Source organism: Triticum aestivum, chromosome 5A (assembly GCF_018294505.1).
Source record: "Triticum aestivum cultivar Chinese Spring chromosome 5A, IWGSC CS RefSeq v2.1, whole genome shotgun sequence".
NCBI lineage: Eukaryota > Viridiplantae > Streptophyta > Magnoliopsida > Poales > Poaceae > Triticum > Triticum aestivum.
This window is the reverse complement of record NC_057806.1, coordinates 179,295,134-179,321,864: the sequence shown is the minus strand read 5'-3', so window position 1 is coordinate 179,321,864 and position 26,731 is coordinate 179,295,134. Positions and strand designations below refer to the sequence as shown.

General features: G+C 43.2%; 1 protein-coding gene across 1 annotated transcript in view; it reads right to left on the bottom strand.

The window, feature by feature from the left end:
* Positions 1 to 15,718: 15,718 nt before the first annotated feature.
* Positions 15,719 to 26,731, bottom strand: part of LOC123101264 (vegetative cell wall protein gp1) — a 38,956-nt gene continuing 27,943 nt past the window's right edge. Inside the window, exons 2-4 of the mRNA XM_044522791.1 lie at positions 16,405 to 17,103; positions 16,207 to 16,336; positions 15,719 to 15,903 (exon numbers count right to left, since the gene is read on the bottom strand). Coding sequence (XP_044378726.1) covers positions 15,860 to 15,903; positions 16,207 to 16,336; positions 16,405 to 17,103 — 873 coding nt within the window. The 3' untranslated portion in view covers positions 15,719 to 15,859. The remainder of the gene's footprint in view (positions 15,904 to 16,206; positions 16,337 to 16,404; positions 17,104 to 26,731) is intronic.

Sequence of the window (26,731 nt, the reverse complement as noted above, 5' to 3'; positions counted from 1 at the left end):
AGGAAATTAGAACTTGATGAGGTAGTTGTACCTTCTCCCGAATTGGAAAGTAGTTCATCGCAGAAATCAGTTCCAGTGATTTTAAACACCAATTAGTGAGGAAGCTAATGATGATGATCATGAAACTTCAGATCAAGTTACTACCGAACCTCGTAGGTCAACCAGAGTAAGGTTCACACCTGAGTGGTATTGTAATCCTTTCTGGAAGTCATGTTACTAGACCATGACTGTCGGGGATATACCCCACGGTATGACCCGGCCGGAAGTATGACCCGGCCGGGCTTGGCGTTTTCATTGATAACCCGCCGGAGTGGCAACTCACGAGCCTGGCGACTCACGGATGGCCCTAACGGTGGGTCAGATAGAAGACTAGGCCCATGGCCCAGAAGGCCGACTCATTTTATGGTGGGCCAGTTTACATGGAAAGGCATAAGGAATATTCTCCTACCAAGGAAGCAAGACTAGGACTCCACTTGTAATAGAGCAATCCTAATCCTACTAGGACTAGTCATGTAACCCGCCCCTTCAACATATATAAGGAGGGGCAGGGCACCCAAAGAGGGGGCAACAAGAAACAATCTCTAGGGCTAGACACAAAGGGGGAGCCGGCCTATGCGGCGACTCCCTCATGAGTATAATGAGATCTAGCCACAAATAGCATGTAGGGCTATTATCGGATGATGTTTCTCGGGGCCCGAAGCTGTCTCAATTCTTGTCTTGCGTTGCGTCTCTCGATTCCGCTCAACCCCTCTCAAGCTACCACATAGATGTGTTGGCCTCACGACTAAGTCCTCACACTAGGACATCTGCCGTGACAATTCCACGACAGTTGGCGCCCACCGTGGGGCTCGCGCACGGTGGTGTTGAGTTGTTGAAGGGATTTCTAACAGGGATTAAGAAGCTTGTGATTCGTCGTATGAAAGAAGAACCGGCAATATTCATGGTTTAGTGATTGGAGTTATAATTAGCTCTGGAGCTTACGGATACAAGATTGATCAGAGACGAAGAGATTTTAGGGTTTGTGCGTGCCGCCCCGCACGTGGCTCGGTGACTCGCCGAATCTGAAGACCAATCAATGTCTACTGCAGCAGCCGCAGGGCAAACTGAGACGATGTCTGGTCGGATTCTTTGTTAGGCTACTTGCTGAATAAACAAAAACAACGAACAGCAACTGGAGCAAACCTCAAGAAAAAATGAATCATTGCTGCTGCTACAATCACGGAGATCATGGTCAAGTACTAGTGCTAGTTGCATGCTTTACGAGGTCTGTTTTTGGAGTAGTACTACAGCTACTTCTAGCACAGGAGCTCTAATCAGAACAAAGATCTAAATCATGTCCATCATGTGAAGACATCAGAGGAAGGTGCCAGCGCACCATGATTAAAACCACTTCCTAGTTGCCCCGTCTGGTTGCTGTTGAACAAAAAATTAAGGGAAGGGGATCTACAACCTAGAGGAGGACATATGAGACGGACTTGGTTTTGCTTCACAATTTCGGCATGGGACGGTTCGCCTATGCGGCTGGCCTCGCCCTCGCGGAGTTCCTAAGCCCATCTCGCATCCGCCGCGGTTGACCCGATCCTTCAAGAGCTAGAAGTGGCCCGCGTCAGTACAGGTATCCTTGGTGCACGACGTCAGCGGTCACCGGTGAATCTGCTAGAAGCCAATAGCACCAGGATCGCGTGTACGTGTCTGTTGTACTACTACCTCAACCAAGGCACACGTCTCATCCCCCAAGGAAAAAGAAGAAAACAATAACCATGAAGAAGCAATCAGAGTATTCAAAGTCGTTGGCTATGGACGTAATCAGGTGCGCTCTTCTCCATTAAATTGCTCTGCGTATTAAATTTGCATTATACAGAACATATGTGGTCTGCTCGTGCTATTTTATGCTCACAGATCTATTCAGCTCAAGAGTTTTTGCTGGTGTTTTTTATTTGCAACGTTTCCAACGATCTTCCAAGTCACTGATTTGCTGGCCCTATAGCACTAAAACAACCGGCTACTATCACCAGGTCCGCTCGTTCGCTGGTTCCACTCCGCTACGCTGGACCCGTCACGTTTAAACCGCCGTTGTCAGGGGAACACCAGCTTCAAGTCCCGAGGGAACCAGTGCCGCTGCTATTGTTTCCTGTAGTGGGGGCTAATTAAATCCAAAGAAACAAAGTGCTACTTGCAGATGAAGGCTGGTGCTGATTGATGTCTAATCCGGCGGTAGAGATCTAAGGAATAAACCAACATGACTAGTGTTGGCACTCCATATTGGGCTGATTTTCTCGGATATCAGTTTGCGTAAATTGGATGGAATACACATATGTGGAGACCTGCTACGCGCTAATGGCCATGCCCACATGCGTCCAAAAAATAAACCAGGTGTTATTTTTCTTATACGTTTTCTTAATATACTTTAATTACTCTGAGCACAACTACTCTGCTCTATGGTATTTTTTATATGCAGGAGAATTATTCATTACAAAGTGGCATTATACTGCGGAGATGGAGGGCCGACATCGTTCGGCACAAGTGGTTGTTGTTATTCAACGGACTCCCATACCGGCTTACAACGGCATGGCCGTCTCTCGCGACCGCACCGGCTTACAACATCACAGACGACTCGCCCGTCCGCTCTCGCGTCCGGTTCACGCGTTCGCACCGGCTTACAACGCGGAGGATAACTTGCTCGTCTGCACCGGCTTACAACGCCTTGGCCGATTCATCTGTGTACTCCCGCGGCCGACTCGGCCGTGATTGACTTCAGCTTCACCATGGTGATCATCAACTCTGCGGTGGATAATTACTGGACTAACTTATCAGGTGAAATCCGTCCAGTATATATTATATTACATATTATTTTATTTAAAAGAGCAATTACTTTGGCTTGCAAGTTCTCCCATGCAGGACTTGAACCGGTCTATATCACAGTTAACTATGGAGAATCTCAAGCCAACTCCTCAAATCGCCTTGAGACTCGGGTGCCATGATGACATGGCTCAGTAAATGTTGCATGTTTAAAAGCCGTCAGAAAAAGTCCGGCTCAAAATGAATAAATCCGATTTACAATCCGGCTCAAGGTAAACCCGTCTCCCACAAAGCTTTGAAACTCTCAATATCCGGTTCAAAATCCCAGTTCAAGAAGAATTTATCTCTTGCAAAACGTTAAAATTTTCTGAAGAGGACCTATTGCTATGATGCGCAGTTCAAACATGGGTATCCGATCCGGTTTATACGTCTTGTTACAAAATACATGGGGGCTTCCTGCTCACTGAGCATAGCTATGACTACCCTTTGATCTGGCTTATAGGCTGGGCTGTAAAGGTCATTTGGGGGCTTCCTGTTCAAACATAGGTCATATTCGAACCAAAGAGAGCAGAGCTGTCAGTACCCTCTTGATCGGCACAACGCCAAACTCACTAGGGGGCTTCTTGATCGTATTCGGATCATAGCTTAACCCTTTTGGGTCCGACTTTGATCGTATTCGAATCAGAGTCGTTAAAAAACTCTCAGGGTCATTTGGGGGCTTCCTGTTCAAACATAGGTCGTATTCGAACCAAAGAGAACATAGCTGTCGGTACCCTCTTGATCGACGCAACGCCAAAGCCACTGGGGGCTACATGATCGTATTCGAATCCTAGCTCAACCCCTTTGGTCCGGTTTACTGATCGTATTCGAATCAGAAGCCTCAAAATTTTCTCTTTATTTGACTTAAGTTTTTTGAAAATAGTCTTTTGGGTTTGTCTTGAGATTTTTTCCTCATATCTGAAGCATACATATGTGGTTTCTATTAACCAGGCCTGGCTTTCAACGACAAGTCGCCGTCATATGAAACTATTAATACTTGGAAGGTTTGGCTTCTAAGTTTTGGGTTATCACCCTTACTTCAAGGTATCATAAGCCGGCAGTACAATTCAATATCACAGATATGATATTGTTTATACATGATTATGTTTAAACCGACCCTGGCTATGGATTTTAAGCCGCCGGTATATTTTTAATTGCGCCATTGGAACCATGCGCATATCGATCATTGGATTATTTCCCTTATTGTATATGGCGATATAAGCCGGCGGTATGAACCAATTCTACAGGTTTTGCAGAACTATGACTTATATAAATGCTTAAGTCCAAGATCTTCATTAAAATTGATGCTTCAAAACGATTATCCATTCTGGATTTTCTCAAAGGCTATAAGCCGCTGGGTTATAAAAATTCTGGCTTACAATGGAGGCGTATTAAGTCGCCATCGGCCAAGAGCCGCTGGTTATTTAAACTCAGGATTTACTGCTCAACCGATAAGGTATTCACATCTTTCATAGCCAAAATTGGCTGGATTTTCATGGTAATATTGAATGATTGAGGCTTTTATACCGGATTATATTCTTCAAATCTTGAATAGACAACATGGCTGGATTCTTACTATGGTTATCAATAACCGATATTATGATTGAGGTTTTCAAAGTCGCTTTGGCGCAAGGACTATTATTTTATCAATGGATATGGTTTATTCTACAATGGAAGGAATAGTCCCGAGTCGCTGCAGGCTTACGACCCGGCACTTGGGGGCTGCATTATTCAAATTAAGATTACATCGAATATGCAAGTCCCATGTCACTGCCAGCATGCACCATGGCACTTGGGGGCTAATGCAAAGTCATTTTTGCTCACTTTATTGAAGACTCAGCTCATCACATTGTAACGAGCCGACCCTTGGGGGCTACCAATTGCTCCTGTCAAAAATTTAAGGTACACAAGCATTAATCCATTATATTGAACGGTCCACTATTCAGTTGGTAGAGTACAAAGTTTCTTAACCTTGTGGACGTGGGTTCAAGCCCCGGGGTGGAGATTATATTATATGATGTCATTATCAATAAATCATATACAAAGTCCCAGCTCAGTATTATCTTACTAAGCCGGCCCTTGGGGGCTACACGTTGTTGTTCAAGTTTACATGGTTATATCTACAAAGTCCCTGCTCATTATTGCATAATGACCCGACCCTTGGGGGCTACACTGGTTGAAATTTTCATGAGCATAAGGCAATTACAAGTCCCAGGTTGCTGCAAGCATGACAACCCGACACTTGGGGGCTACAGGTGATATGCATATAAGGGAGAAAAAAATCTTCAAATTCTCAGTTTGGAGTAGACCAGATTAACCCGGTGTCTGCAACAATCATGACCCGGCATCATTTATTTATAACCCGTCAATTTTGGCAATCATAAATCGGCAAGATCTACATCTTTAAGCCGGCTGAATATCAGTTGAATATTTCAAGACCAATATTTTTTTTCAAGTCAGAGCATTGAAGGCCGACTCAAATGGATTATTTCTTATAATATTTTTCTACAAGAGCTAGCCTATTGACCCGGGTTTTTTAGAAGAAGAGCCTGGATTTTTGCATTGGCAAGGTTTGGACATATTTGTTAAAAGAGATTTGCTATAAGATCTTGAGTATGCATCCAGGAGGAAATGACAAGGACTTAAAGATGATCAGGTGTCGGTTCAGGAAAAATATTTAACCCGAAGCACAACCTATCAAGTTTGTTCTTGTGTTTATTTTACAGGATCAGTTTAACATGGATAAATCCAAATTAAACTGGGGGCTAATGTCGGGGATATACCCCGCGATATGACCCGGTCGGAAGTATGACCCGGTCGGGCTTGGTGTTTTCATTGATAACCCGCCGGAGTGGCGACTCATGAGCCTGGCGACTCACGGATGGCCCTAACGGTGGGTCAGATAGAATACTAGGCCCAAGGCCCAGAAGGCCGGCTCATGTTATGGTGGGCCGGTTTACATGGAAAGGCATAAGGAATATTCTCCTACCAAGGAAGCAAGACTAGGACTCCACTCGTAATAGAGCAATCCTAATCCTACTAGGACTAGTCATGTAACCCGCCCCTTCAACATATATAAGGAGGGGCAGGGCACCCGAAGAGGGGGCAACAAGAAACAATCTCTAGGGCTAGACACAAAGGGGGAGCCGGCCTATGCGGCGACTCCCTCATGAGTATAATGAGATCGAGCCACAAACATCATGTAGGGCTATTATCGGATGATGTTTCCCCGGGGCCCGAAGCTCTCTAAATCCTTGTCTTGCGTTGCGTCTCTCGATTCCGCTCAACCCCTCTCAAGCTACCACATAGATGCGTTGGCCTCACGACTAAGTCCTCACACTAGGACATCTACCGTGACAATTCCACGACAATGACGAACCTACGAACTATGAGGAAGCAATGTTGAGCCCATATTCCGCGAAATGGCTTGAGGCCATGAAATCTGAGATGGGATCCATGTATGAGAACAAAGTATGGACTTTGATTGACTTGACCGATGATTGGCGAGCCATTGAGATTAAATGGATCTTGAAGAGGAAGACGGACACTGGTAGTAGTGTTACTATCTACAAAGCTCGAATTGTGGCAAAAGTTTTTCGACAAGTTCAAGGTGTTGACTACGATGAGCGTTTCTCACTCATATCTATGCTTAAAAGTCTGTCTGAATCATGTTAGCAATTGCCGCATTTTATGAAATTTGGCAAATTGATGTCAAAACTGCATTCCTTAATGGATTTCTTACAGAAGAGTTGTATATGATGCAACTAGAAGGTTTTGTCAATCTGAAAGGTGCTAACAAAGTGTGTAAGCTCCAGTGATCCATTTATGGACTGGTGCAAGCATCTCGGAGTTGGAATGTACGCTTTGATAGTGTGATCAAAGCATATGGTTTTATATAGACTTTTGGAAAGCCTATATTTACAAGAAAGTGAGTGGGAGCTCTGTAGCATTTCTGATATTATATGTGGATGACATATTGTTGATTGGAAATAATACAGAATTTCTGGATAGCATAAAAGGATACTTGAATAAGAATTTTTCAATGAAAGACCTCAGTGAAGCTACTTACATATTGGGCATCAAGATCTATAAAGATAGATCAAGACGCTTGATAAGAGTCTCGATGAGTACATACCTTGATAAGATTTTGAAGGAGTTCAAAATGGATCAGACAAAGAAGGAGTTCTTGCCTGAGTTGTAAGGTGTGAAGTTGAGTAAAGACTCAAAAACCCGACCATGGAAGAAAATAGAATGTTAATGAAAAGTCATTCCCTATGCCTCAGTAATAGATTTCATAAAGTATGCTATGTTGTGTACTAGACCTATTGTGTACCTCACCATGAGTTTAACAAGAGGGTACAGTAGTGATCCAGGAGTGGATCATTGGACAGCGGTCAAAATTATCCTTAGTGGAATAAAGACATGTTTATCCGTTATGGAGGTGACAAACAGTTCGTCGTAAAGGGTTACGTCGATGCAAGCTTTGACACTGATCCGGATGACTCTAAGTCTCAATCTGGATACGTATTGAAAGTGGGAGCGATTAGCTAGAGTAGCTCCGTGCAGAGGATTGTAGACATAGTAAAAATGCAAAATACATACGGCTCTGAATGTGGCAGACCTGTTGACTAAACTTCTCTCACAAAGCAAAACATGATCACTCTTTCGGTGTTAATCACATAGCGATGTGAACTAGATTATTGACTCTAGTAAACCCTTTGGGTATTAGTCACATGGAGATGTGAACTAATCACATAAAGTTGTGAACTATTGATGTTAAATCACATGAAGGTGCACTAGATTATTGACTCTAGTGCAAGTGGGAGATTGAAGGAAATATGCCCTAGAGGCAATAATAAAGTTGTTATTTATATTTCCTTATATTATGATAAATGTTTATTATTCATGCTAGAATTGTGTGAATACATAGACAAAACAGAATGTCCCTAGTATGCCTCTACTTGACTAGCTCGTTAATCAAAGATGGTTAAGTTTCCTAACCATAGACATGTGTTGTCATTTGATGAATGATATCACATCATTGGGAGAATGATGTGATGGACAAGACCCATTTGTTAGCTTAGCATGTTGATCATTCAATTTTATTGCTATTGCTTTCTTCATGACTTATACATATTCCTTTGACTATGAGATTATGCAACTCCCGAATACCAGACGAACACCATGTGTGCTATCAAACGTCACAGCGTAACTAGGTGATTATAAATATGCTCTACATGTGTCTCCGAAGGTGTTCGTTGGGTTGGCATAGATCGAGATTAGGATTTGTCACTCCGACTATCGGAGAGGTATCTCTAGGCCCTCTCGGTAATGCACATCACTATAATCCTTGCAAGCAATGTGACTAATAAGTTAGTTTCGGGATGGTGCATTATGGAACGAGTAAAGAGACTTGTCAGTAACGAGATTGAACTAGGTATGATGATACCGACGATCGAATCTCGGGCAAGTAACATGCCGATGACAAAGGGAATAACGTATGTTGTTATGCGGTTTGACCGATAAAGATCTTCGTAGAATATGTAGGAGCCAATATGAGCATCCAAGTTCCACCATTGGTTATTAACCTGGTATGTGTCTTGGTCATGTCTACATAGTACTCGAACCTGTAGGGTCTGCACGCTTAACGTTCGATGACGATTTGTATTATGAGCTATGTGATTTGATGACCGAAGTTTGTTCGGAGTCCCGGATGAGATCACGGACATGATGAGGAGTCTCAAAATGGTCGAGAGGTAAAGATTCATATGTTGGAAGGTTATATTCGGATATTGGAATGGTTCCGAGTGATTCGGGTATTTACCGGTGTACCGAGGGGTTACCAGAACCCCCCAGGGGAAGTATTGGGCCTATTTGGCCATATTGGAGGAGAGGAGAAAGGCCACGTGAGGAGGCGCGCACTCCCCCCTTGCCCAAACCGAATTGGACTAGGGGAAGGGCGACCTCCCTCTTTCCTTCTCCCTCTCTCTCTCTCCCTTCCTCTTTCCCTCTCCGGTGAAAGGAAGGAGGAGGCCGAATCCTGCTTGGACTAGGAGTCCAAGTAGGACTCCCCACTATGGCGAACCCCCCTTGGCCGGCCACCTCCTCCTTGATGAACCACAAGTATAGGGGATCTATCATAGTCCTTTCGATAAGTAAGAGTGTCAAACCCAACGAGGAGCAGAAGGAAATGATAAGCAGTTTCCACTAAGGTATTCTCTGCAAGCACTGAAATTATCAGTAAAAGATAGTTTTGTGATAAGGTAATTTGTAATGGGTAACAAGTAATAGAAGTAAATAAGGTGCACAAAGATGGCCCAATCCTTTTTGTAGCAAAGGACAAACCTAGACAAACTCTTCTATAAAGGAAAACGCTCCTGAGGACACATGGGAATTATCGTCAAGCTAGTTTTCATCACGCTCATATGATTCGCGTTCGTTACTTTGATAATTTGATATGTGGGTGGACCGGTGCTTGGGTACTGCCTTTACTTGGACAAGCATCCCACTTATGATTAACCCCTATTGCAAGCATCCACAACTACAAAAGAAGTATTAAGGTAAACCTAACCATAGCATGAAACATATGGATCCAAATCAGCCTCTTACGAAGCAACGCATAAACTATGGTTTAAGCTTCTGTCACTCTAGCAACCCATCATCTACTTATTATTTCTGAATGCCTTCCCCTAGGCCCAAACAATGGTGAAGTGCCATGTAGTCGATGTTCACATGACACCACTAGATGAGAGACAACATACATCTCATCAAAATATCGAACGAATACCAAATTCACATGACTACTTATAGCAAGACTTCTCCCATGTCCTCAAGAACAAACGTAACTACTCACAAATCATATTCATGTTCATAATCATAGGGGTATTAATATGCATAAAGGATCTGAACATATGATCTTCCACCAAATAAACCAACTAGCATCAACTACAAAGAGTAATCAACACTACTAGCAACCCACAGGTACCAATCTAAGGTTTTGGACAAAGATTGGATACAAGAGATGAATTAGGGTTTGAGATGAGATGGTGTTGGTGAAGATGTTGATGGAGATTGGCCCCCTCCCGATGAGAGGATCGATGGTGATGATTTCCCCCTCCCGAAGGGATGTTTCCCCGGCAGAACAGCTCCGCCGGAGCCCTAGATTGGTTCCGCCAAGGTTCCGCCTCATGGCGGCAGAGTTTCGTCCCGAGAGATTCCTTCTGATTTTTTTCCAGGGCAAAAGACTTCATATAGCCAAAGATGGGCACCGGAGGCCTGCCAGGGGGGCCACGAGACAGGGGGGGCATGCGCCCCACACTCGTGGATGGTGGGTGGTCCCCCTCTGGTGCTTCCTTCGCCTAATATTTTTTATATATTCTAAAAATGACCCCCATGGAGTTTCAGGACTTTTGGAGTTGTGTATAATAGGTCTCTAATATTTGCTCCTTTTCCAGCCCAGAATTCCAGCTGCCGGCATTCTACCTCTTCGTGCAAACCTTGTAAAATAAGAGAGAATAGGCATAACTATTGTGACATAATGTGTAATAACAGACCATAATGCAATAAATATCGATATAAAAGCATGATACAAAATGGACGTATCAACTCCCCCAAGCTTAGACCTCGCTTGTCCTCAAGCGGAAGCCGATATCGAAAAATATGTCCACATGTTTAGAGATAGAGGTGTCGATAAAATAAAATACAGAAATGAGGGCATCATGTTCATTCTTATAATAGCAACATATATATATATACACATAAACACTATTCTGATCACAACCTGAACTGCCTGAGTAACGTGCCTGGACTACCCTCTATACGAACCCGACCTTCGGGCTATCTTCGCAACCGTGGCTTCCCTCGCGAATTTTTCTGGTTAGTCGTGTTCTATATGATGTTAGTGAATCTAGAAATGTTTTTAGCAACTAAATACCGTTTTTAAATAGGAATCTCGCTCGTTGGCGGACTTTGCTCTCGGGTCATGATGAAATTGCGTGTTTTGCAATTTTACTGCCTGAGTTGTTCGACCTGAACTTCCCCCTGTGCTAGCTTGAACTTCTGCCAACATTGTCCAAATGTGGCTTGCGATACACCGTTGGAAAGCTATGGACACCAGTATCATGACCCAAGTCAAATTTTTGGCAAAATGTAAGCGGTTTAAGAGCAGTTTCGAAAACCATTTTTTTCTTCATACAAAAAACGTGAATCGTATTTTTGATTGCATTTCTAAACCATTTATCGGAATAAGGCAAATAATATGGTGTTGGAAAGCTCCTGAAAAACCGCTCCTTCCACATGTTGAAAGTTTTCTCTAATTCCCTATAGATAAAGAGTAATTTCGAAAATCATAAAATTTCGCACATCGAACAGCCTACTTCGTATTTTTGATGTCATTTTTAGACGGCTAATCCAATTGAGGCATATGATATGGCGTTGGAAAGCTCATGAAAATGCGCTAATTTTTCATGTGAAAAGTTTTTTCTAATTTTGAACGGTTTAAAAGTAATTTAGAAAATGGTACAAGTTTTATTGTGTTCGTATTTTCGAGCTAATTTCTTAACCGTAAGTCCGAATGCAGTAAATGATATGGTGTTGGAAAGCTTGTGGAAATGCGAAACTTTATTCTATATATTGTTTTTCCCAATTCCTTACTGTTTTAAGTCAATTTTGAAAATGGCTAAAAACGTATTTTCGCTGTAATTTCTACATACTTTATCGGAATGAGGCAAATAATATACCTCTGAAAAGCTACAAAAAATGGGAAACTTTTTCATGTTGATGGTTTTCTCTCATTCCTAGCCGTTTTCAAGTAATTTCGAAAACGGCGAGATCATGTGTACTGCCTTTATCGCGAAACAGGTTATTCAAAAATGCACTGCATGAAGACTTGAACTTCTCGGCATGTCTACTTGAACTTCACTCTATTTTTTCACATGCTTTTTTTATCCTTGCTCTCCATCCACTCATTGGAATTGAGCAAGTGATATACCGATGGAAAGCTGTTGTAAACATGCAACTTTGCCATGTTGATCATTTGTTTCATACTCGCGATGGTTTTAATAGTTTTTCATCTAAAATTCATTCACTGTAGTAGTTGAACTTCCTGCTGTTTTCATGTTGAACTTCTATGACGTATTTTCATTTGTAATTTTCTCATTCATTCGTCCGTGTTACACAAATGATATTCCTAATGTACAAAGCTCTCTCACAATAAAAATTTTAACTTTCTCCAACGGAGGACTTGAACTTATAACAACAAAACTTTTAGCCTTTGATTTTTTTATTCTTTTTTCATACAAAATGCACACCGTGTAGTACGTGAACTTCTTGCAGTTATCAATCTGAACTTCTATCGATTACATGAAAATATCTGAGTTTTTATAAATATTAATCTGAATTTCTTAATCATTTTTTTATGAATTTTGAAGCGCTCTATTTTTAAAAGTTGAACTTCTTGTTATTTTATTTCTGAACTTCTTGTTTCCATTCTTTAATAACGAGGGAAATCTGAGTTTTCTATAATCATCGAACTTCTCCATCTTCTTAATATGGACTTCCTGGTTTTTCCTTAATCTTTTTTATGAAATTTTGAAGCGCTCTATTTTTAGAAGTTGAACTTCTTATTTACATTCTTTAATAACGAGGAAAATCTGAGTTTTCTATAATCATCGAACTTCTCCATCTTTTTAATTTCGACTTCCTGTTTTTATTTCTTTTAGTAACGAAAAAAAATCCTACTTTTTGATAGACATCGAGCCGCTCCGTTTTTAATTTTTAACTTCTAGGTTTATTTTAAGAGAGAAAATATTTGTTATAAAAATTGTTTGAGATGCTTTCCTTAATGACCTTATTTGGGTTTGTAACAAGCATTGAACCAGTTGTGCCGCACCAATGACATTAAAACTCGGATTTTACTGACGATTTAAAAAAAATTAATCTGAATTTCATTCAGAGTAGTAGTTGAACTTCCTGCTGTTTTCACGTTGAATTTCTGTGACGTATTGTCGTTTGCAATTTTCTCATCCATTCGTCAGTGTTACACAATTGATATTCCTTTTCTACAAACCTCTCTCAGGATATTTTTTTTAACTTTCTCCGACCGAGGCCTTGAACTTATAACAAAAAAATTGGACCTTGCCTTTTAATTCATTTTTCTCATATTAAACACATACCATGTAGTACATGAACCTTTTCCATTTTTATAATATGATTTTTTTTCCTTTTGAAATCAAATTGCTCCCAAATAATAATTGAATTTCTTTGCAGATTGAAAGAATTATTTTTAAACCCAAAAAACAATTTATTTTTTGTGTTTTCGAACATGGAAATACAAGGTGAACCTCTCTCGCAAGAATTTTTGAACTTCCCCGGACAGAGCACTTGAACTTCTTTCAACAAACCTTTTAAGCTTTTATTTTTCTATACTTTTTATTTCTCACCTAAAATGCATTCCTTGCAGTACTTGAACTTCTCATTGTTTTCATTATAAACTTCTTTCAACAGATAAGAATTTTTTGAATACATAAAAAGTGTTTTAAACGGTATACATGAAATTTTTAAATGTTCATCGAAATATGGCACATAATATACCCGGTGGAAAGCTTATGAATAGCAGCAAGTTTTTCATGTAAACATGTGTTAGAAATTCATTGCCATTTGTGAGCTGTTTTTAAAATGGCAAAACAACATTGTTTTTTGCCTTTTTCAACATGTAAATGAACGACGGACTTCTCGCACATGAATTTTGAACTATACTAGTAGGAGCACGTGAACTTCTTGCAACAAACCTTTTTAAGATTTTTGTTTTCTATTCTTATATTCTTATCTGAAACGCATTCCGTGTAGTAGTTGAATGTCCCGCTATTTTCACCTTAAACTTTTGTTACGTATTTTTGTTCAACCTCTCTCTCTAGAATTTTTGAAGTTTCTTGGGCCGACCACTTGAACTTCTAGGAAAAAATTGGAATTTTCCTTTTTATTCTTTTTTTCATACGAAACGCACACCATCCAGTACATGAACTTATGGCTATTATCATTTTGAACTTCTCTCTATTTCGCTGTAGTAATGGAAAATGTCTGAGTTTTTTATAGACATCGAACCTCTCTAACTTTTTATTTAAACTTTTTTGTGTATGTTTTAGAAATGTGAAAATTGGAGTTTTCTTAGAAACATCGAACTTCATCGTTATTTTCAATTGACCTTAGTGGTTTTATTCTTTAGTAATTGAAAAAACTGAGATTTAAATAAATAACAAACTATTATGCCTTTTCCAATTGAACTTCTTTGTTATTTTGAATTGAACTTATTAGTTTTTTTTCTTTAGTAACCAAAAAAATCCAAGTTTTCAAATATAATATCAATCTGCTCCATTTTTAAACTTCTTTGTTTTATTTCTTTTAGTAATGGAAAAAATATAGCTTTGTAATAAACATTGAACTGCTCATCTATTTCAATTTGAACTTCTAGTTTTCTTTATAAATTAGAAAGATCCATCGAAATCCATTGAAATTGTTTGGACTTTTTTTGTGATTTTCTTTGACCTCTCCATTTTATTAATTTTGAACTTTCAGAGTTAACAAGTCCATTTATACATGAACTACTCGACGATATGTCCCCGATCGGCTCAAGTTTTATGCATTCTTATATGTATAAAAAGGAAAGGGAAATAGAAAAAAGATAAGTTCTTATGGACACCACTAACACTTTTTGAGAGCACAATATTCCACTGTAATTTTTGCATAATTTTGGCGCAAAAAAGCATGTTTTGTTGTTGTCAACATCAAGTAGCATAACTTGATTTTTTTTCCTGATGGAATTATACTAATAGAACTGATGTAGGTTTTCTTGTTGCACCGCTACTGAATAATGGCACAGTATTATTTTTGTGTGCTCCCGTATATACACACAACACGCGAAGCATCAACCTTCATATACGTGAACTTCTATCATTGATATTTCTGAACCTTTTTTGTCTTCTATGTATAATGAAATTTCTACTTTCATCGGTTACCACAAAGAGAGCACTGATCGGAGGTGAATTCTTCAAGAAAAAATTGATAGAGAAAAGATGGGGAGGGGTGAAGTCCAGCTGACGGCGCGCCAGTGGTCGGATAGAAGGGTGGGCAGGAACACGTGGAGTGTCACTCTGACGAGCCGTCTCGTGGAGGAACCAGGCGACGATGGATGGTGCAGGTGGTTGCCGGCGGCGCTCGTGGAGGGAGGGCCGGCGTCGCCGTTGAAGCAGGGGGAGTCGGTCGTTGCGGTTGAAGCAGTGGGGGAGACCGGCGCCACGGTTGAAGTAGGGGAGAGAGGCCAAGGATGGGTTGGCACGGCGGCGTCCGGCCGGAGGATTGCCAGCTTAGGGCGGAGCAGGGCCATGCACGAGTGGCAGAATCTAGGGAGATTGAACTTCTTGGTTTTATTTATTAGTAAGGAGAAAACCTGAGTTTTTTTATATCCATTGAACTGCTTCATTTTTAAAAATTGAACTTGTTGGTTTTTATCTCTAGTGTCGAGGGGAAATCTTTATATACATTGAACTATTCTATTTTTTAAAATTGAACTTCTTGGTTTTTTCAGTTTGGACTTCTTGGTGTTATTCATTTTTATCGGAAAAACATCTTAGTTTCATAATAAACATTGTACAACTTCTTGGTTATTTCGAACTGAACTTCATGGTTTATTCGTTAGTAACGGGAAAAATTCAAGAGAGAAGAACGCCCAGTTGATGTTGAGGATACATGAAGTCATGCATCTATTACCCACGATGAAGTACTACTAATGAGTACAAAGTAATTTCACAAATCTGTACCGTAGCATGGATCTCCTATACATATGTTCAGTGGTAGCACTCGGCGAAGAATGCATAACAAAAAGCTATAAGAGATATCAGCAGTGGTTAAGTGATAAAGTTTCAAGTTTTTTCCATGATTGCACTGTACATGTTCAGAGATTTTTCACCAGCATTTTTAAGTGTGCTGTCGTCTGAACCTTGGGAACACACGCTTCAGACTCCATAGATCAGCAGCTAACTGATGGGAGCGATGATTCTGAAACAGCGAACACTGAAATACCATGCAGATGTACACTATAAGAGAGTGCAAAGGGTTCATGAATAAGTTTGATGGATAAGTTTGTTTGTACGTATATGTCCATGAATGTTTCAGGTAACTCAGCTACTCCCTGCACTTTATAGCAGAAATGCACCTAATGGAGGGATATGCTATGCAACAACTTATACAGTCACACTTGGACTTTTACTATTTTACAAACCCAGGCCAACAACGTGAGTGCATCTGAATCCGCACCTAACGCCATAACTGAACTTGTTATACGGTAATGCTTGAACGTCTCAGCGGGACAACTACCTGAAATTTGAACAGCTTCAGCGGTCGGCGTCTCACACGCACCACACCAGCACAAATGGCCCCGATGCAGGGGAAGGTGGATGCCCAGCGTGATGTGAGGGTAGGAGGTGGCGTCGCCGGAGGAGGCCGTCTATGGCATCACAGGGCAGGGGAGTTACGGCTGCGACAAGTTGAGCGAAAGGTTGGGATCCCGCTTACCTCACACTTCACTAGCGAACGGATGCAATCGGAGACGTTGGACTGCAATGGCAGGGTGGAGCTGGAGGATGCGTCCATGGCGGTGCGCGTCACCGGTGGATGGCGGGGCTGGGAGCAAGTGTTGGGCGCGTCACCGGGAGCCGGGCAAAGCCGGGACGAAGCAGGATGGTCAAGGCGGCTCGGCAGCGCGCTTGGGCAGGCGTCAGCAGCGCGTGGGATCCAGGGACCAGCGATGGCGCTCGGGATCCAGGACCCTGCGGTGGCGCACGGGGTTCCATGGCCCATCGATAGCATGCGACCATTGGATCCGAGGGTGGTGCTGGGAGGTGGCTCATCGGCCCTGGCGGAGGCGGGGTCGTGCGCCGACCGTTGGGGAGGAGGGCAGGTGACCGAGGATGCAGGGTCCGATGAGGCGTGTGGGGGTTCCGAAGAGGGATCGCGGCAGGGGAAGAATCTAGGGAGGCGGCGCGACGGCGGGGGGATCCGGGGAGTGGGAGTCGGCCTTGTCCCGGCTTGGGGGAGGCTCGTCGGCCGTTGGGAGGAGGGAGGGGCGCGCGGCGGCGTGGATGGGGCCGGCACCGGTGGGGGTGGGTTGGGAGGGGCACGTGGGAGAGGGAGGCGGGTGGATCCACAAACGTGGGGGAGGTGGAGGAGATCTTTTTTCTTTTTCTTTTCACCGGTTAGGAAGTTCGGGAGGTCCTGCGTGTGCCCTTATAGGGTCATCGTGATCCAAATAACTATTCTAATCCTAGAATTAGAATAGTGTTATCATATATATATATGGTCACGTTATTTGTCACCTCCCAGCACTTGTCAATGAATTGTTACTTTGGCATAATAAATCATAATGAATTGTGAATGAATTGTTACTTGTGAATGATTATAGTTTGCCATATGATTTATTATGCCAAAGTAACAATTCATTCACAATTTCAAGTATAATCAGAAACTTCATTGAAAACTAACAAACTATAATCTCAGTCATTGAAGCAATTGCAATTTATCATAACATCGGAAAGAGTCAATATAAGAGCTTTTCAGCAAGTCCACATACTCAACTATCATTTAGTCTTTCACAATTGCTAACACTCACGCAATACTTATGGGTATGAAGTTTTAATCGGACACAAAGAAAGATAGGGGCTTATAGTTTTGCCTCCCAACCTTTTACCTCAAGAGTAATGTCAACAATAATAGTTTATGAAAACCCACATCCAATGAGCTATATATATCAGGATCTTTCCAACACATGGTGCTTGCCAAAGGATAAAATGTAAAAAGGAAAGGTGAAGATCACCATGACTCTTGTATGAAGTATAAGACAAGAATAAAAGGTAGGCCCTTCGCAGAGCGAAGCAGAGGTTGTCATGTGTTTTTATGTTTGGATGCACGAAATCTTAATGCAAAATAATGTCACTTTATATTGCCACTTGTGATATGGACCTTTATTATGCAGTTCGTCGCTTTTATTTATTCCACATCACAAGATGGTATAAAGATTACTTTCTCCACACTCATAAATCATACATATTTAGAGAGCAATTTTTATTGCTTGCAACAATGACAACTTACTTGAAGGATATTACTCAATCCATAGGTAGATATGGTGGACTCTCATGGCAAAACTAGGTTTAAGGATACTTGGAAGCACAAGTAGTATCTCTACTTGGTGCAAGGAATTTGGCTAGCATGAGGGGGAAAGGCAAGCTCAACATGTTGGATGATCCATGACAATATAATTTATTTCGGATGTAAGAAAGCACAACCCATTACGTTGTCTTCCTTGTCCAACATCAACTTCTCAGCATGTCATATTTTAATGAGTGCTCAGAATCATAAGAGATGTCTGATGTCTACTACACAACCTTCTTCTTGTAGACGTTGTTGGGCCTCCAAGTGCAGAGGTTTGTAGGACAGTAGCAAATTTCCCTCAAGTGGATGGCCTAAGGTTTATCAATCCGTGGGAGGCGTAGGATGAAGATGGTCTCTCTCAAACAACCCTGCAACCAAATAGCAAAGAGTCTCTTGTGTCCCCAACCCACCCAATACAATGGTAAATTGTATAGGTGCACTAGTTCAGCGAAGAGATGGTGATACAAGTGCAATATGGATGATAGATAAAGATTTTTGTAATCTGAAAATATAAAAACAGCAAGGTAACTAATGATAAAAGTGAGTGAAAACAGTATTGCAATGCTAGGAAACAAGGCCTAGGGTTCATACTCTCACTAGTGCAAGTTCTCTCAACAATAATAACATGATTGGATCATATAACTATCCCTCAACATACAACGAAGAGTCACTCCAAAGTCACTAATAGCGGAGAACAAACGAAGAGATTATTGTAGGGTACGAAACCACCTCAAAGGTATCCTTTCTAATCGATCTGTTCATGAGTCCGTAGTAAAATAACATGAATCTATTCTTTCCGTTCGATCTATCCTAGAGTTCGTACTAGAATAACACCTTAAGACGCAAATCAATCAAAACCCTAATGTCACCTAGATACTCCAATGTCACCTCAAGTATTCGTGGGTATGATTATACGATATGCATCACACAATCTCAGATTCATCTATTCAACCAACACAAAGAACTTCAAAGAGTGCCCCAAAGTTTCTACCAGAGAGTCAAGACGAAAATGTGTGCCAACCCCTATGCATAAGTTCACAAGGTCACGGAACTCGCAAGTTGATCACCAAAACATACATCAAGTGGATCACGTGAATATCCCATTGTCACCATAGATAAGCACATGCAAGACATACATCAAGTGTTCTCAAATCCTTAAAGACTCAATCCAATAAGATAACTTCAAAGGGAAAACTCAATTCATCATAAGAGAGTAGAGGGGGAGGAACATCATAAGATCCAACTATAATAACAAAGCTCGTGATACATCAAGATCGTGCGAATCAAGAACACGAGAGAGAGAGAGAGAGAGAGAGAGAGAGAGAGAGATCAAACACATAGCAACTGGCACATACCCTCAGCCCCGAGGGTGAACTACTCCCTCCTCGTCATGGAGAGCGTCGGGATGATGAAGATGGCCACCAGAGAGGGATTCCCCCCTCCGGCAGGGCGCCGGAACGGGTCTAGATTGGTTTTCGGTGGCTACATAGGCTTGCGGCGGCAGAACTCCCGATCTAGGTTATTTTCTGGAGGTTTCTATATTTATAGGAATTTTTGGCGTCGGGAACAAGTCAGGGGGTCCCCGAGTCATCCACGAGATAGGGCGGCGCGCCCGAGGGGGTAGGGCGCGCCCCCCACCCTCGTGGATGGCCCGGGACTCTTCTGGCCCAACTCTTTTACTCCAGGGGCTTCTTTTGGTCCATAAAAAATCATCAAAAATTGGCACATTAATTAGACTTCATTTGGTATTCCTTTTCTGTAAAACTCAAAAACAAGGAAAAAAACAGAAACTGGCACTGGGCTCTAGGTTAATAGGTTAGTCCCAAAAATCATATAAAATACTATATAAATGCATATAAAACATCCTAGATGGGTAGTATAATAGCATGGAACAATCAAAAATTATAGATATGTTGGAGACGTATCAATGGCCAAGATAGTATATTTATATGTGAAAACCTCTGTTTCTTTATTACTTCCTATTGATTGCAGCGATGACCAAAACTATGTTTGTCAACTCTCAACAACTTTTATTCATCATGCTCTTTATATGTGAAGTCATTACTCTCCATAAGATCCATACAATCTCTTTATTTCTTTTTATTCTTACTTTTATTCTCTCAAGACCATAGCAAGATAACCAAGCCCTTGACTCAAAACTAATCTTTATTATATATAGCTCACGGACTCGATTACATAGAAGGATCATAAAGCAAAACTCAAAACTAAATCATACTAAAACATTATTCTACTAGATCAAGATATTACCAAAAGGATCGAACTAAGAAAAACGGTAAAGATAAAAGTGTGTTGGTGATACGATATCGGGGCACTCCCCCAAGCTTGGTAGTTTCCAAGGGGAGTGCCCATATCCAATACTCAGTTCTCCTTTGGTGGTGAAGAAGAGATTGTTGATGATGTAGGCTTGTCGTCCAACATCGAGCGCAGGAGGTGCTCCAACTTACGAATAATGCCCTTGAGTGAGATGATATGCTCTTGCAACAGAATATTTTCACGAGTTAGATACTTGTTCTGCACCCGAACTATTTCAATCATCTTGAAAGCTTCAATTTCAGTAGGGGTAATAAGATTGTAATGAGGTTGAAGGATGTCTTCTTCTTCTGCTGCCAAAGCTTGATCCTCCATGGCCTTCTTGATCCCATCATCCTTGTTGATCTCCCCGTGTTCTTCTCTCTTCAGCTCTGTCTTCATTAGCCAAGCATCGTCGCTGTCATTTTTGGAGGAAGGTGTCAGGACCCCGACTCGATGTCACATCGATCTAGCTGGTAACACCTCATATCACTTTGTGGCCTCACGCATGGTATCCCCACGGGTGTCGTCTTACCTTTTCCCGGGACCGTTTGCGCCTTTTGGCTCACGTATATGATAGTGTCGCTAGCATCCATATGATAAAGAGCCCGGGCTGACATGACTAGTTGTAAACCCAAAGTGGCACAGACTTACAGGGACAGGCATCCATGACCCAGCTTCAAACGTGTCGGTCATCAGCAAGTGGGTCCGGGCTGTAGCACTGGGCTAGCAGGACTCCGGTAAACCGGGCTGTAGCGGGCTAACAGGACTCCGGTACTCAAAGCGTGACATTTCCCCGAAGGGACAGACACAGGAACGAAGAAGGACACATGCCGGCCAGCCTAAGTGTTCCAGAGCAGTAGCAAGCTACCATGGCTCAGCGGTAACACTAGGAGACATTTCCCGGTAAGAGAGGCTACTAAAGATAAACAACTAGATAGTCAGATCCCACACATACCAAGCATTTCAACCATACACACAATATGCTCGATATGTGCAAATACAACGAAGCATCACAACATGACTCTATGACACAAGTACTTTATTTAAGGCTCAGGGAGCCATACATATCATACACAAAGGTACGGGTCTCACGACCCAACATACAAGTCATACAGTCATACAAGCCAACAGCGGAAGTACTTTGTCTGGGTACAGACAACTAGTAAAATAAAAGAGGCTTGGAAGCCTAACTATACTACGTGGTCCATCACAAGCTCAGGGTCACCACCTGGGTCTTTAGCCTACTCGTTGATGTCAACGTCTACATAGAACCCATCAGAAGGGGTTGCAGCGTCTTCTGTAAAAATGTAGATTATAGCAACATGAGTACAAAAGTACTCAGCAAGACTTACATCAGATCCTACATACATGCATAGTATCAAGAAGGGTCGGTGGAGTTATTGCAGCAAGCCAGCTTTGACTCTTGGCTAGACTATCCTACGATACTCCAACTTGAAATAGTTCTGCGCACACGAGTCCACTACTCACCACTTCAATACACTACCGAGGATCCACCTCCGTCTTCCTACGGAAGAGCCATCCTCAGCACTCACACTTATCTTGAGGCTTTTAACAGTTTCCATTTACTTGTCTATGAACTGTATAGGCAACCAAGTAGTCCTTTACCGCGGACGCGGCTATTCGAATAGATCATGATAACCCTGCAGGGGTGTACTTCTTCACACACGCTCTCACCTCTTACCGTCGCTTACACGACATGTACTCGGCAACCTTCAAGCGGAAGCCCAACGTGGGTGTCGGCCACGACCTACCTAATCACCTAAGCCTCCAGTCCAGGTTTATCGCCTATTCAGGTTCCATCCGCAGGGAGTCCGGCCGAGGTTTCCCATACGGCCCCGAACGATGTGAACAGGGTTCCCGAGATACCTAACGGGTATTCGGTACACCGTGCCACGTACCTACCGCATCACAGCCCACCCCTACGGTCAGCGCTGTCCACGGCCTCCAGTAGGCTACAAACACCAGAAACTACTTGCAACTCCTGGACGGAGAACTAGGGTGAATAAGAAGTCGAGAGGGTCCATTGGTTTCGGGCCCAATGCATGGTAGTAGCTGATTCTTAAATCACACATACAGATCTCAGTGCTTAAGGTCGGCTTCAATGAAACAACCCACCATGTACTCCTACATGGCCTCTCATCGATACCTTTACCAAATCGTGTTCACCACACCACTCTCATTACCGACATAATCATTTCACTCTAGCCCATCACCCAGATGAACCAGACCTGACACGACTCTAAGCATAGCAGGCATAGCAAGGTAGGAACAACACATACATATGGCTCAATCAACTCCTACACATGCTAGTGGGTTTCATCTAGTTACTGTGGCAATGACAGGTCATGCAGAGGAAATGGGTTCAACTACCGTAACACACAGCAGTTTGAATCGCGTTGTCTTAATGCAGTAAAAGAGAGCAGGAGCGAGAACATGGGATTGTATCGATATGATCAAATGGTTGGTTGCTTGCCTGATGGTTCGATGCTCGGATAAGATTCTTCGTTAGGGTAATCACGGTACTCCTCGGAGACAGATCCTGTCGCAAAGGACACCGATACACAAGCATCACCAAACAATGTGCAACAATATGATGCATGCATGAAACATGGCAATATGAGTGTGTTGGGCTAATGCAACTAAAACCAGAGGGGTTTGAACAAATTTGAATCAAAGATTCAAATTTCAAATTCAAATATGGCCTCTTTAAGTGCTTTTCCTTATTCTGCTTAAACCATCAATTTAACTTGTTTGATCATGCATGAAAATGGTACAGATGGATAGATTGGATTTTTCTGATCATTTTTCATATATAATTTGTCCAATTTGGAGTTACAGAATAAAAGTTATGAATTTTTGAAGTTTAAATAATATTCTGGAATTTCCTGATTTAATTTAAATCCAGAAATTCAATTACTGCGTCAGCCTGACGTCAGTGTGACGTCAGCAGGTCAACTGCGGCTGGCTGAAGTCAAACCTGACGTGTGGGGGCCACACGTCAGTGACAGGGGGGGTTAAACAGATTTAAATTAATTCTAATTACTAATTAGTGGCGCTGGGGCCCACTGTCAGTGTCAGGGGGGTTGACTAACAGTAGTTAGCGCTAACCTAACCATCTGGCCGACAGGGCCCACGCGTCAGTGACCCTGGGGGGTCAAACCCCAGGTCGGTCAAGTCAAACCCCACCGGCGACATGACGCCGGCGAGATCCGAGACGGCGGCGAGAGTGCTTTTTGCCATTCCGGCGACCAAATGGACGGCGGAAGGCATCTACGTGTTGCTGAGGTTGAGCCGCGTCTATTGGTGGTGGTGGTTGGGCTCGGGGTGGCCGGAGTTGACGGCGGCGAGCTCGGCTGCGGCGGCCGGAGTTCGGGTGCGGTCGGGATCAGTGTTGCAGGGGGTTTGGGGAGGCGTTGGTGCGTTCTACGTGCTCCTGGTGATGTGTGGAGCACGATGGTGTGCTCGGTTGGGCGCTACGGCGACCGTGGCCACGACGGCGACATCGCCGGCGGCGTGGAGCTCTCGGTCGAAGTGGAGCTAGGGCCTAGAGGTCGGGAGAGACCAGGGAAGAAGGGGGAAACGCTCCGGGGGCTCACCGCGGTTGCAGTGGGCGTCGAAGCGGGCTCGGGGACGCGCCGGAGACGACGAATTTGACGGCGACGGTGGTCGGAGTCCGAAGAGGGGAACGGCGACGTGGCGGCGATGCAGGGCTTCCGGGGAGCTGTAGAGCGGTGGGGAGGAAGAGGGAGTTGTGGCGGAGCTTCTGAGCTAGTCGGGGGAGCGAGGGGTGGTCGGAGACGACTGCTACGGCGAACGGTGGCGACGGTGGTGTTCGGCCGTGTGAGAGAGAGAGCGAGGGAGAGGAAGGAGAGAGCCGGGGAGAGTGAGAGAGAGCAGGGGGGATCGGGACGGGCTGCGGGCGTCGTCCACGCGGCCAGGAGGGCGTCGGCAAGCAGGAGGTGGCCGCGCGGCCGTGCGCGCGCGAGCACGCAGCAGCTTCGGGGCGAGGGGAGGAAGACGACGGGGAGCTACAGTGCTGGGCTGGGTCGGTTGCTGGCTGGGCCGGCCAGCTGGCTGGGCCGCACAGGTAAGTCTTTCTCCCTTTCTTTTCTGTTTTCTGTTTTATTTAATATATCTGCAACTTTGTTGAATTAAATAAAATACCTAGGCAACTTTAAAAATCACCAAACTATTCCTGGTCCATAGTTGGATTATTTCCAACATGAAACATTTTAGTTTGGAGATATTTGAGCATTTAAATATTTTATATTATTTTAAGTGCCCAAATTCAATATCTATGATTTAATTCAAAAACCCTAGGATGGCCTAGGAAAATGTGCACCATTTTTGGCAGAGGTTCTGAACCAAGACAAAAATGATGGGCATTTTAGAAGGGCATTTCAGGTTCATTGAAAAATTATTTTAGTAACCCTAGTTGGTTTCAGAGGGGACTGGGGGTTCTGTCATCCCCATTTCAAGTTTCTGATGAAAGAGTAAACATGATGCAACACTCTAATGCATGACTAGCTAGGGTGTGACAACTCACCCCCACTCAAAAGAATCTCGTCCCGAGATTTGGGTTCCTCCGAGAAGAAGGCGGGATACTCGAGTCGAAGACGATCCTCCCTTTCCCAAGTTGCTTCATCTTCAGAATGGTGCGACCATTGAACTTTGAGAAACTTGATGTTATGACGTCGGGTGGTACGCTCGGCCTGATCGAGGATACGAATGGGGTACTCTCGATATGTAAGATCATCTTGGAGATCAAGCGTTTCGTGGTCCACTTCACGGATAGGATCCGAGAAGCAACGCCTGAGTTGAGAAACGTGGAAGACATCGTGAACTCTGGAGAGATGCGGAGGTAGTTCCAACTGGTAGGCAACTTCTCCTCGTTTGGCAAGAATGCGAAAAGGTCCAATGTAACGAGGAGCCAATTTGCCTTTGATACCGAAACGATGGGTTCCCTTCAGAGGGGTGACCCGAAGGTAAGCCTTCTCGTCAACCTCGAAAGTCATAGCCTTATGTTTTCGGTCATATTGACTCTTTTGACGGGATTGGGCTGCTTTCAACTTTTCACGAACGATACGAACTTGATCTTCCGCTTCCTGAATCATGTCCGGGCCAAAGAATTGTCTTTCCCCGGTCTCTGACCAGTTAAGGGGTGTTCGACATCGTCGTCCATAGAGAACTTCAAAAGGGGCTTTACCCAAGCTAGATTGATAGCTGTTGTTGTAAGCGAATTCGGCAAATGGAAGGCACTTCTCCCAGTCCATTCCGAACGAGATAACAGAGGCTCGAAGCATGTCTTCTAGAATTTGGTTGACGCGTTCCACTTGACCACTTGACTGAGGGTGGAAAGCGGTGCTAAAGGAGAGACGGGTTCCCATAGCATTTTGGAAACTTTCCCAAAATCGAGAGGTGAAAAGACTTCCTCGATCCGAATTGATTTCCAAAGGAACACCATGGAGGGACACTATTCGGGAGATGTATAAGTCTGCCAGTTGACTAGCGGTTATACTCTCACGAACAGGTAAGAAATGAGCTACTTTGGAAAGACGATCGACCACGACGAAAATAGCATTATTCCCTCTTTTGGTTCTGGGAAAACCGGTAATGAAATCCATACCAATTTTATCCCATTTCCATTCAGGAATAGCTAAGGGTTGAAGGGTGCCAGCAGGCCGTTGATGCTCTGCTTTTACACGACGACAGACGTCGCAATTAGCAATATACTGAGCGATTTCTCTCTTCATCCTAGTCCACCAGAACCTCTGGCGTAGGTCCTGATACATCTTAGTACTACCGGGATGAATGGTGAGAGGAGATTCATGAGCTTCCTTAAGGATTAATCGCCTTAGGTTGCGCACCTTGGGAACCACTAGTCGATCCCCGAAGTATACGACTCCTTGATCATTAACGGAGAAACAATTCGCAATTCCTTTCTGAATGTTTCTCTTGATGCGGGAGATTCCCGGATCTACCTTCTGTGCTTTGATAATTTGATCCGTAAGGGTAGGTTTTGCCACCAAGGTGGAGAGAAAACCTTGAGGTACAATGTGAAGGTTAAGCTTCCGAAATTCCTCATGGAGAAGCGGTTGACTTTGTTGTAACATCAGGTTGTTACAATAAGATTTACGACTTAGCGCATCAGCCATGACGTTGGCTTTCCCTGGGGTGTAGGTTATTCCTAAGTCGAAGTCTGTGATCAATTCAACCCAACGTCTCTGCCTGAGATTCAAATCCGGTTGGGTGAAGATGTACTTCAGACTTTGGTGATCAGTGAATATTTCGCAACGATTACCGAGGAGGTAATGTCGCCAGGTCTTAAGTGCATAGACTACGGCTGCAAGCTCTAGATCAT